Source organism: Gavialis gangeticus, unplaced genomic scaffold (genome assembly GCF_001723915.1).
Source record: "Gavialis gangeticus isolate Ggan-Ray unplaced genomic scaffold, GavGan_comp1, whole genome shotgun sequence".
Classification (NCBI taxonomy): Eukaryota; Metazoa; Chordata; order Crocodylia; family Gavialidae; genus Gavialis; species Gavialis gangeticus.
The window spans coordinates 110,019,318-110,031,128 of record NW_017729024.1 but is presented as its reverse complement, the minus strand read 5'-3'; the positions used below and the strand labels follow the sequence as shown (position 1 = coordinate 110,031,128).

At 41.2% G+C, this 11,811-nt stretch overlaps 1 protein-coding gene across 6 annotated transcripts in view; it reads left to right on the top strand.

Annotated features, from left to right (window-relative positions):
* Nucleotides 1-11,811, top strand: part of CCDC171 (coiled-coil domain containing 171) — a 406,988-nt gene that overhangs the window by 168,843 nt on the left and 226,334 nt on the right. For 5 of the 6 annotated variants that reach the window (XM_019517555.1, XM_019517553.1, XM_019517554.1 and 2 more), the window contains 3 exons: nt 2,326-2,526; nt 4,590-4,757; nt 6,636-6,824. In XM_019517555.1, coding sequence (XP_019373100.1) covers nt 2,326-2,526; nt 4,590-4,757; nt 6,636-6,824 — 558 coding nt within the window. The remainder of the gene's footprint in view (nt 1-2,325; nt 2,527-4,589; nt 4,758-6,635; nt 6,825-11,811) is intronic. The other variant, XM_019517556.1, reaches the window with a different exon arrangement.

Genomic DNA, 11,811 nt, shown 5'->3' with positions numbered 1-11,811 from the left:
GGCCTGCAGGGTTCAGAGGGTGGGGGAAGAGGAAGCATGGCCAAACTGCTGTGGTGGGGGAGGAGGGGCAGGAAGAACTCTGTCTACTCCAGTGGCTCCCTGACAGCTGGGAGCAAACCAGGCATGCAGTGCTGCCTGGCACCAGAAGGGAACTGTTCCCGTCCTCCATCCCCCCAGTGCCATGGGGCAGGGAGGGGGGCTCTTTTTGGTGCTGTGGGGGAACTCTTCCCCTTCCTGCTCCCCCCCCTACAGTCCCCATGGGGTGGGGAGGGGGGCTCTGTGCAGGGCTGCCTGGCCTGACCCTGGAGGGGGACTCTTTCCTTTGCTCTTCCCCTGGCACTGCAGGGTGGGCAGGAGGGCTCTGTGCAAGGCTGCCTGGCCCTGACCATGGGGGGCAGAGAGAGGGGCTCTGTTCAATGCTGGGGGGGACTCTTCCCCCTGCTTCACCACTACAGGGCTGGGAAGGGGACTCTGTGTGGCTCTGCCTGGCTTTGGCCAGCTGGAGTGTAGGGAGCAGCTGTAACTGAGCCGCAGCTGCTGGGTGGCCCCATTCATATGGCCTGGGCTGGCCAAGGCAGCTGCATGGTGGGGCTGGGGCCACCCCAAGCCACTGCAGCTCAGTGATGGGGAGCCTGAACTCTGTCAGCAAGCACAGCCAGGCCTGGTGTGCGCAGCTGGTGGCTGGTTGGGTAGCAGGCTCCCAGTGTGGGGGGCAGGGAGAGGAGCAGGGGAAAGAGTCCCCCCCACCAGAGTCAGCCCCCCAGTGATGGTGGGGAGGGGGAAGAGGAACCCCCTTCAGTGCCACACAGAGCCCCCACACACACACTCTGGGGGGAAGAGGGGGAGGAGTGGTAAGAGTACCCCCCCTCAGCATGGAACAGAAGTTCCAGGGTTGGGGGGGCTGGCAGGGGTCCCCCCATGGTCCCCTCCCCCAGCCCTCCCTCCCTTGCCCCTAGTACTTACCAGCCTGGAGTGTCTCCAGCTCCTTGCTGCAGCCACCAGGGACTGTCCGAATCATCAAAGCTCTCTGACTCTTTGCCGAAGATTTGGAGAGCTTTAAACTGATTCAGACCTTTAAATTGGTCCCCTGATTCAATTTGGATTCGGAGATTCAGCCACCGAATTGAGCCGAATCTCCTCCGAATCGAAAAGCCACTTGAAGCTTTGCAAAGCCCTACGCTGCCCCAACTGCAGTCCCCCCAATGTGGGGGGAATTAATCCCTTCTCTTCCCCCTTAGTCTTAATGGGGCCATGTCAGAAGGGTTATGGTCCTTGCCAGTGGGACAGAGAAGGGAGGGAGGGGGAATAAACCCTCTCCTAGGCACTCTGACATCTACAGGGTACTTGTGTCCCTTCCTATCCCCTTACTGCTCCACTGGTGGGGATGTGGCCAGATGCTGTCCCGGCATAAGGCCTCATTAAGGTGAAGGGAGAAGGGTTAATTCCTCCCTCCGTCCCTTCTGCCCTGCAGCTGGGGCCTGCCAGCCTCAGGGCCCACTGTTGCACCCCGCCCCCCGCTTCCTGGCAGACACGCAGACCCTCGCTGCAGAGGGGAAAGAGGGAAGCATTAACCCCTCTCCCTGTCCACTTTGCCTTAATGGGGCCATGCTGGCCAGTGTCGTGCCACATCCTGTCCTTTCTTGGGCTAGGGAGCAGAAGGGTGGGGCCAGCCCTGCTCTCTGGAACAGAGAGCACAGCCCAGAAAGCATGCTGGGATGCTGGAGGACTGTAGTTTGACTTAAACCAGGAAGGGGTCTGGGACAGACATTGCATAAACTGGTTTGAGCTCAATTGGTTAAATCAGTTTTGGCCATTTTGAAACTGGATTATGTGCACTGAACATCTGTTCTGTTACAAATTGAAACCTGTTTCTAATCACTTAAAGCAGTTTGTGTGTAATATCTGTCCCTAGCCTAGGTGAAAAGGAAAAGGTTCTTTCACCAGTCCTTAAGGCAGTCCAGTTCCTGACTGTCCCTAGAAGCTGACTTGCTTACTTCATATTTGAATTTTCAACTGAAAGGATCTAAGCCCCCTGTAAGGGTGGGGAAAGCCCAGTTGTGAGTGTCAGAAGGAAGGACTCTTTGGCCTTGGTGAGGGAGTAAAAAGAAAATGAATAATTTTATAGGATCTGCTTTCTACTCTGCTCCACTCTACTTCCTAACTGTAAAGGAAGTGGTTATCAAATTTGGCATTTCATTCTATGTTCAAAAAGAGTAGATGGTTTATTTTAGATGTCAGTATAGATATTTCTTTCCAAGATTACTGATTGAGGTAACATAAGATAAAGTTGTTATAAACCTTTCTGTTTGTATCTATCTTCTTTAGGAAGCTTGGAATAACCTGACTGATGCCAATAAAGAGTTAAATCATTTGCGCACTAAGTGTGCAGACAGAGAGTCTTTAATAGGCACTTTAAAAATGGAACTACAGAATGTACTGCACTGCTGGGAGAAAGAGAAAGTGCGTGCCACAGATTCTGAAAACGAAATCCAGAAGCTTACCAGGGCTTACCAGAAGGATACAGAGGTATTACCAGAGACAAGATGACTGTCAAAAGGAGCCTTTATTTAATCTTAGTTTTATACATTTACATACCTCAGATGGTTGCTTTTAGTCTTAACAGATTTATCCCCAATATATGATTTTAAGATACATATTTTGAAATATGTATTTAGTATCTACACATTTTTCAAGCATCACATTTCTCTTGAGTTTCATTTTATAAATCAGGTAACAGTTTAACCCTTATGGTCTATATCTTAAACAAGAAAAAAAGTTTAGGGCAAATGCATTTATTTAAAAAAATCAGGCCTGGGGTCAGTTCTTTTTGTAAATCTTAGTGGAAAGTAAATATACATTTTTGCATTTGGAAGATGTGTTCAGCATTATAATCCCATAGCTAATAACTAATTACTGATTCCAGGAGCAACCAAGACAATAACAAATATGGTATTAAGATAATTTTGCCTGCCCATTACAGAACTAGTTACCTGTTGTTTGTATGTTAGCTGATAGTGTCATACTGTATGTGGTAATTGCTTTGTGGGGTTTTATTTCAAAATCTACCTGCCTTCTCTCATTCTTTACTGATCTTAATATAGTTTTCCTGCTTTAATTTTCTCCAGTAAAGTAGTTCTGCATTAGCAATAATCAACCATGTTCTTTATCACAGTTGTCCTGCATATTGAGCTCATTATTCCAGCAAATCTGAACTTGAATGCCAACTAAGTAAAAAGGAAACATTCTTTCCACCCCCTTTACAGTCTGGGATTTAAATTGTGTCCACATGAAGCAGTTGGAATTGTTATACACATCAGATAGTGATTAAAGCAAAGGAAACTAGAATCCTGACTGTACTGTAAAGTCAGCATGTCTACAGCATTGTGGTTGGGTTTAACATGTGTGAACTGATTTTGTCTTGGGATTTTTTTCATGCCAAATGGATCATTATCATGCTTGGTTTATCACAGCCCAAGCAAGAAGGTCACAATGGCGACATATTGAATTATCCCTGGCAAAAAAAAAATTAGTTGGTAGCATTTTTGTTCATGACTCGTTGCTTAAAGTCATTCAAGAGACAAGACACAAAGTACACCTATACATAATTGAAAAAGCCCAAAATTTTGTCAGAACTTTGCAACATCTCTTGCAGTTTCTTGACTTGAGATTTGTTCCACTTCCATTGAACATGATAGGGCCTTTCACTTGGTTCAATGGACTCTTGAATAAAGGCCCTAGTTTGGGTTTTGAAACCATCTTTGATTGTTGACTTAAAGTTGTTAAGGATTAACTTGAGTAAGTCAGTCAGTAGATTGTAGTATGAAAGCATTGTGAGATCAGAATCAAGGTTTTGGTTTGAATTGATGATTTTAAAAGCCTATTGAACGCGTGTTTGGTCAGAATCAGTCTGTGAAGACTGTTTCTTAAGGTCTCATAGTCTTATAGTTCTGATAGTATAATTCTGATGTTTGTACGAACAAATTTTATGCTGCCATGCCAATTAACTTTTTTTTAGTAATTAGTAATTACAAAATTACACCTCACCTTCTGTATGTTTAGTTATGCTTAAATATTGGAAGCTGGTATAATACAGAATTTCAGATCAGAAAAAAACAAGTGTTCATAGTACAGGTTATAGTGTATACTGTAGCAAGTGGTGTATTGTAAATTCAGCATGTCTACAAGCTTTGTGGTTGGGTTCAACATGTGTGAATTGATTCTGGATCTTGGTATCCCTGGTATCCTTTTTCATACCAAACAAATGATTATCATGCTTAGTTTATCACAGCTTAAGCAAAAAGGACATAGCTTGAGGAGTATAATGAAGACTGCAAGATTGGACCCTATGTATTTTATATAATGTATCTAATTAAGTTAGCTTTAAACTGTTTTCCCCCCCCCTACATTATGATTTTAATAGTTTTTAGCACATTGTGAGAGCAGTCCTATTGAAATAGAAATAAAATTTCAAAATAAGTGAATTTAAGGTCTGTGTATTTCATACACAATTGTATGTCTGATTATTTCGTTTTTCGATTCTAACAATATTTATATACATCAGTTAATCTTTTCTTTTTTTTGTCTCACAGGAGAAGCTAACCTTCCTTCACACTCTATATCAACATTTGGTAGCAGGCTGTGTGCTTATAAAACAACCAGGAGGCATGCTGGATAAATTCTCCTGGCCTGAGCTTTGTGCAGTCTTGCAGGAGAATGTTGATGCCCTGATCTTAGACCTCAACAGGGCTAATGAGAAGGTAACTGTCCTTAGGCACCAGATACCTCTATTAAATTCAGTGACATTTGTCCACATCACAGTATCATTAAAAGGGACTGACATTCATCTTATTTCAAAAAGAGTTTGGATGTTAATAATTCAGTACCATTAATTATGGCTTGTCTACAACTCAGTTTGATGCCATTGCTGTGGGCATGTAAATGTGACTGAAGTCTGTATGAAGTCTCTAAGCTCCACTTTCTGTGCAGGACATGCTAATGCTACTAGCCAGTATTAGCCATAGGGACCTAATTAAAAGAAAATAAATTAATCTTACTGATGAAGCAATTCAAAGAACTTAGTCATTTACACTAATAAACCAACTCTTTATTTTAGCAGAAGACAGAAACAAAATACAGTTACCCCCAGAACATCATTTAAAAAATATTTGCTTGAGAGCCAGAGATATTCGGAACACCTTCCCCCCCCCCTCCTTTTTTTTTTAATTTTATTAATTTGGTTAGGGCATTTGTATTCTAGAATATAACAGAGTGCATTTCTAGGAACCATTATGTATTTAAAAATATAAATATTTGTTCAAGGGGGAATGGTATACTTTTATGGATGCCTTAATATTTCATAAAGCTAAGTCTGTCCAAAAGAAACACATTTGTTAAACCTGTTTTTTCCCAATAACTTAAACTGGCTCAGCAGACTAACACATGCCACTCCTTAGGATCTCTGTTCATGTTCTGGCTCCATTGATCAGATCAGCTCTGTGTTCCTGTGGTCTAGCAGAAAGATTCCAGATCTTGGCTGCACTGACATACTCTTGGGGGATAGGAAGGGAAAAACTATTTCATAAGTTTCTCATCTGCTAGAGTTATGAATGCTCTCTTGGCTCAAGTTCAGGAACAGGGTTGCTTACAGCTAATCATTTTGGCTCTGCCCCTATTAGTAAATATCCCAGCAGTCAATGGAAAGTACTAAAGGGGTTTGGTTGGTAACAGTTGTAGATAATGCAGGCTGGAGGCAGAGGAAATGCTTCCTTTGTCTTCTCAGAAGGGAAAAAAACTAAATGAAAATTACTTGTAGTTTGTGTGGGGGGAGGGGAGTTAAACAGGGTATTAAGTGCAGTTTTTGGGATTGGACAGCCAGAGTTTTATGATACTTCATGTTTATCAGCTTAGAATTTTTCCAACAGTATTATGAGTGGCATTATAATTGTGTAGAACAGACTTTCTTGTGTAGTTTTGTGTTATACATTGAAAGAAATAGTGACCATATCTTTAGATAGTGTATTGGAAAAATATGGAAATATGTTCTTTTATTTGATGCATAACTCCATTTAGCTTTAGTGGAAATTGCAGGGCTAAAGCCCTGACCACTGAGTATAGCTCTTAAATTGCACATTGAAATGCACCATAAAATTAACAGCTTGTCTGGGAAAAGAGGCAACTCTAAAGCTCTCTTAAATTGTTTTAGTACTCAGCAAATGTGAAGAATACTTTGGTTTTCAAATAAAATGTGATATAAAAATGTAAACTCTGACTTTCATTATAATTTAACATGCCATATTATTATTGCACGGCGCTTATTAATTATATAACAATAATATAATTTCATTACCAACTTTTTAAAACAAATAAGACAGTCTCTCTGCTTAGGAAGGTTCTAGAGAGGATTATATTGATGAGATCAGCGTAAGCTGGATTTCTTGTGAAGAATTAGGTTTTAAAGAGAGATTTGAAGCAAGAGACTAGTGATATGTATAGCTTTTTAAATTTTTACTAAGCTATCTGGAAAAAGAAGTAAGATCTTAGGCCAAAAAGATTTTGTGCTTAAATTAGGATTTAAAATGAATGTAAAAGGGCATTTTTGTTTGAGAAGTGTTTTTTTTTTAATCTCTCTCATGCAGATAACTCATCTAGAATATATTTGTAAGAATAAGTCTGATACCATGAAGGAGCTTCAGCAGACACAGGAAGACACTTTTAACAAAATGGCTGAACAGATGAAAGCACAAGAAAGCTGTTGGCAGAGACAGAAAAAGGAGTTGGAGCAGCAGTACTCTGGACTCCTTGGGGAAGTTCAGGCAAGGGCACAGGTACAGTACTTGTGCCAAACAGCTATGAACTTCAGGTTTTTTCTTTATATATTTAGTATATTATTTCAATACTTTTGGTTCCAAATAATTTTAAGTTCTCTGGGGATTTCAGTATGTCTCTTGGGGGGAAAAAGGTTATTTTCCTGTTAACGTTACATAGTTTAGGAAATGCATGACTTTCAGTTAAAACATTCCTGGCATGCTTTGCATAATCAAGTCCTGCAGTTTTATTTCCCTTTTGATAATTATTTTTTAAGAGGTGAAAATTATAAGGTGAAAACATTTATTTAATTATTTATTAAGTACTAGCTACTTTTTCAGTATGTTATCCCTTTTTGAGAGTTTTGTACGGTAACGATCATTTAAATTTGTTCTAGATAGAAATTAGCCATATAAATTCTGAGCCAGGGAACAAAGTTAGCAGTAGCACTAGTAATATTTAAGTAACATGAGACTTCCATTATTGGGGGTCCTATAGAAAGACAAAGTCAGTACCCCAAGTTATATGCTCTGAATGAGTCTAGAACAGTTCTGTTACCATCCCTTGATATTTCTGGAAATCTAATGGTTATGAAAGGTTATAGATTGTTGGGTTAAGAAATAGATGTCTTATCCCAACAAATAAAACCTATCCACACTGAACTGCTATTGCACTTAAACTGTTTGTTTTAGAATGTGTCAGGATTAATACTCTTTTAACCATTTACTTGTCTCTTAAGACTAATTTGTTCGAGTCTTATTTGAGCATGGACTCAGGCCAATTGCATAAAAGGAAAAGTCTCTGTATAGTTACATAGGACTGGAAGGGACCTCCTGGATCATTGAACTGCCCTCCCCCCTGCTGTTGTAGGTCAACATATCATGTATTCCTTTTTCATATACTTCTGAAGTTCAGTCTTAAAACTCATTAAGTATTTTGAACCCTTGCTCTTTCTGGAAGGTTTCTCCAAAACCACACTCTTTTGGTTAGAAACAGTATTTTTATTTCCAGTTTAAAAGTATTTTTATTTGCCAATTTTCCCCATGTCTCAAGGTCATTATGATAACATCACTTTAAGTGGCTCTCAAATGCCCTGCCTTATGAGTAGGGTGACTGTATGTCGTGGGCAAACTGAGAGCCTTGGCTTCTGTAGTCTGGTCTCGGCCGGCTGGTCAAAAGTCCAAGACCAGAGGCCAGCAGGGATGCGGAGCGGCATGGTGCGCTGGGCAGGCACAGCTGCTGCTGTGTGCAAGCAAGATGGGCGGACTGGAATGGAGTGGTGCCTGCTGCAGTTTGCCTGCCTTGCTTGTGCATAGCAGCAGCAGTGCCTGCCTGGTGCATAGTGCCACTCCACATCCCCACTGGACTCCGGACTTATAGGAAACAAAACCTGTTATGTTACCTGTAACCACAATTTGCGTCTTGCTGGATCAAAAATACAGTACATTTGATTCCTTTTAGGTCTGGAAAAATTTGGTTTTTCTCTTTAAGGCATTTTTGTGATTAAAGTATGTTCTTTAGACAAAACAGTTTCATAATAACCATTAGGTGATCTCTTGTAAGTGATTTAAAGGGTGACCACTATGACATGGATACCATCTTAAAAACTGTATTCAGTTTGAATTTTATTTTGGGTCAACAGCAGTGATCATATGTACATTTCAGTTTAAAAAGTAGTTTTTAAAGCTTCATATGGGCTTTCCCTGTGGCTGGTGTATTCCTGTTCCTGTAGCATCCTGTAGTCCTCTGATGAAACAGTCTCATTTTGTAAGTAATCCCTGCAGTCCCTGCTCTACCTCAGCAGTGTTCACATTGGGTTCCTGTACACCAGAATGCAAAGCATGCCTGATGGTAAAGGCCCTTGCATCACTTCATCCCTTGTGCAACCACCTGTGATCCTGTTGCAGTCCTCCTCTACGTGCTGCATTAGTCAACTTACTATAGCGAAATCGATACGGTTTTGGAAAAAAATATTTCCCTGTATAATCATCTTGACTTTTATTTCTGGCATGATTTAAATAATGCAAGATGGTTTTATTTTAATTTAGACAGTATTTTGTCCATGCTAGCTCCTGAAGCAAAACTCTTCCCTGTCTTCTTGCCTTCCTGTATTCCATTTTCAGTTTGCCTGAGATCTCCTTTCAATGACAATTGGAATGTTATCCTGGCTGAAAAGTCATGCCGTTTTTCTGGCACAGAAAGCTTATAATGTTTCATTCAGATGTGACCACATTTCACAGGTGATGAAATGATCTCTGTAAAGCATATGTAACACTTACAATGCAAGACATGGATTGCATATTTTGAGCAAATTCTACATGAAACAGGCTTATAATTTGCCTTTGGTGTGTGAAGGAAGGCTGCCTTCATGATGAGCATGGGGAAAAAGGGTCAAGGCCAAGGAATAGAAATACTGCATTGTAATTCACTCTGCACTTTCCTTCTTGTTCCTTCTTCCTATAATATTCTACTAACATGGTAGGGTTGAAAAGAGGGGTATGATTAATTTCATTTTCCAGAGATATCAACTTTTTAGAAGTTTGGGGAACACTGCATGAAACCAAACTCACGATCTCCTCTTTTTCTTGTCCTGCTTATGCGTGTGTAGGGGTCATCAGGAAGAGAATTGCAAGGTATAATGTCTGTGTTCTTGATTTCTAACAGTCAAGCTGCCTCATTTCATCACTGCCTTTCCCTTCCTTTAGTCACTTACACTTGTGTGGATTGGATTTAACCCTTATCCAAACAGAGTGACATCTTATTTTACATTTATTTTGCCAAAGTAAAAATGACTACACATATTGAAGAGCATTTGTGAACCAGAAGATAGTGAATGGGGATTTGCTATTAATTCTGCTTTTGCACCATTATATTTGCAGCCAATTTAAGGCAAATTGGTGCTGGACTTGAATTTAATCTAACATATTTGAGAATCTGGACATACTTCTATATACTTCTTGGTATATCTCAGTGATAAATGCTAGCCTCTTAACATTTTCTTTGCATGGAGAAAATATACTGAATTACCTTTTTAAAGATGCACACTGGTAGCTAGCGATGGCATGAAGTAAAGCATACTGCTGATTCTATGAGAAAAATGTAGCTTATCTTTAGATCTTGTAGAAGATCTTCCATCCAAGGAGGTAAAGGTTACTTTAATATTGTTAATAAATTTAGACTTATAAGAGTCCCTGAAAGATATGGAAGTATTCATAGGTGCTGACTTTGATTTTTGCCTGAGGGTGCTTGCGGATGTTAAAAAAAACAAACAAACAAAAACAGCTCTTTATATTAAACTGAGTGTGTTCCTGTGCCAAGCCCTGTTCATGAACAAAAGAGGCAGTACATTACTTCCACCCAGCTCTCCAGCATCTGTAAATATCGGGCACTTCAGTGGGGCTCTTTTGGCGCTTTTATCTAATACCTGGTTGAATCAGCTTTAGCTAAAAGTGCCAAAAAGCCCTGCTGAAGCCCTGCCAATCTTTACAGGCACTGCAGAGCCATGTTGAAGTAACATGCTGCTACTTCTGATAAAGCATAGTTTTTTGTTTGTTTATTTTTAATGTCTGCAAGCATGACTTTTGGGTGCTGAGCTTCTGCTGATTTTTTTTGGTGGGTGCTTGTGCCCTGGAACATCCACAGTGTTGGCACCTGTGGAAATATTATTAGGGACAAGCGTTAGGTAATTCTCCCTGATTAGAAAAACCAGGTCATTAGAAAACGCAGGATTAGAGCCCACATCCTTGTATTTGCTTTTCTGTCACTAACCATTACACCTTTCTTTTTCAAGATATTGGCCGTGCAGAAGTGTTGCATCTCTACTGAGAGAATTGCTGTTCTCCTGGTAGAAACCACAAGTACACAAGCATTCATGCCACTTCCCTCAAACCAAGAACATTGTTTCTGGGAGAAAAATAACCCAACTCCAGCCTGGTTGAAGTTGCTCCCAGGATGATTGCTCCCAGGAAAACTAACATTTGTGTGCTCCCTGCAGCTTAACTGCTCCAATGAGCAAGGAAGTGTAGAACCTTGAGGAAAAGTTCCCATTCTTTTCAGAAACCAAGGTTATCCTAGTCTGCACAAGGTGTTGGTGTGGAAACGGGGAGCATCTACACTGTACCATCCTCTTGGCTTCTGGGTACTGAGACCTGAATGGAGGCCACAGCATCATAAGCACACTTCCCACTCCTCACACTGGGGATTCTGGTGTAAGGAGCTAGTGAGGCTTTGCCATCACTGTTCCAGTCCCACCAGGAATGGGAGGAGAGGAGCAGCTGCTCCCCAGACTAGGATCACCATGGTCTCAGGAAGGTGAAGGGAGCAGAGGAAAGGTGGCGGATGCAGACTTAATGCTTGTAATACTCCTTCTTCCAGAGTCATTTTTAGTGATGGAAATTTTCCAGTGCTAGAAATGAATGCTTGTACATGACCATTTGTTGGTCTCCACTGGTTCACCAGTGGAGAGGGGTTGGTTTGTCTGAGGGGTGGAGGGCTAAAATTAGCCCTTGGTCCTGCAGGGTTGGGAAAGAGAGCCCACAATCCCCCCAAACCCACCTTCAGACTTCTGTGAGCCCCCTGATCCCACCAAACTTTCCTGGACTCTATGAACCCTCCTCCCCCTGCAGACTCCGCTAGCTCCCTGATCCCCCAGTCTCTGGTGTGGACCCTGCCTACTCCTGCTGATCCCCATCTGCTAAACCCACCTGCCTCTCTTGTCACAGGCCAGCTGGGCACTGTGAGTATATCAATTTAGTTGCAGACTGACTGAGCACTGCAACTTTATTAGCCACTGGGCTTTTTGGTTTGGGATCGAGAAGGTGATGTTGGAAAGGAAAGAAATGACAAGTTTCACTTACAAAAAAGAATGAATTTTACTTATGACAACAAAAGATATAGTTTGCGTATATAATAGTTAATAAAAAGGTTAAGCTAATAAGCAGACAACATAACAATACAGATTAAAACTGACAATGATAATAAAACAGATAAAGAAATTAACCAAGAGTT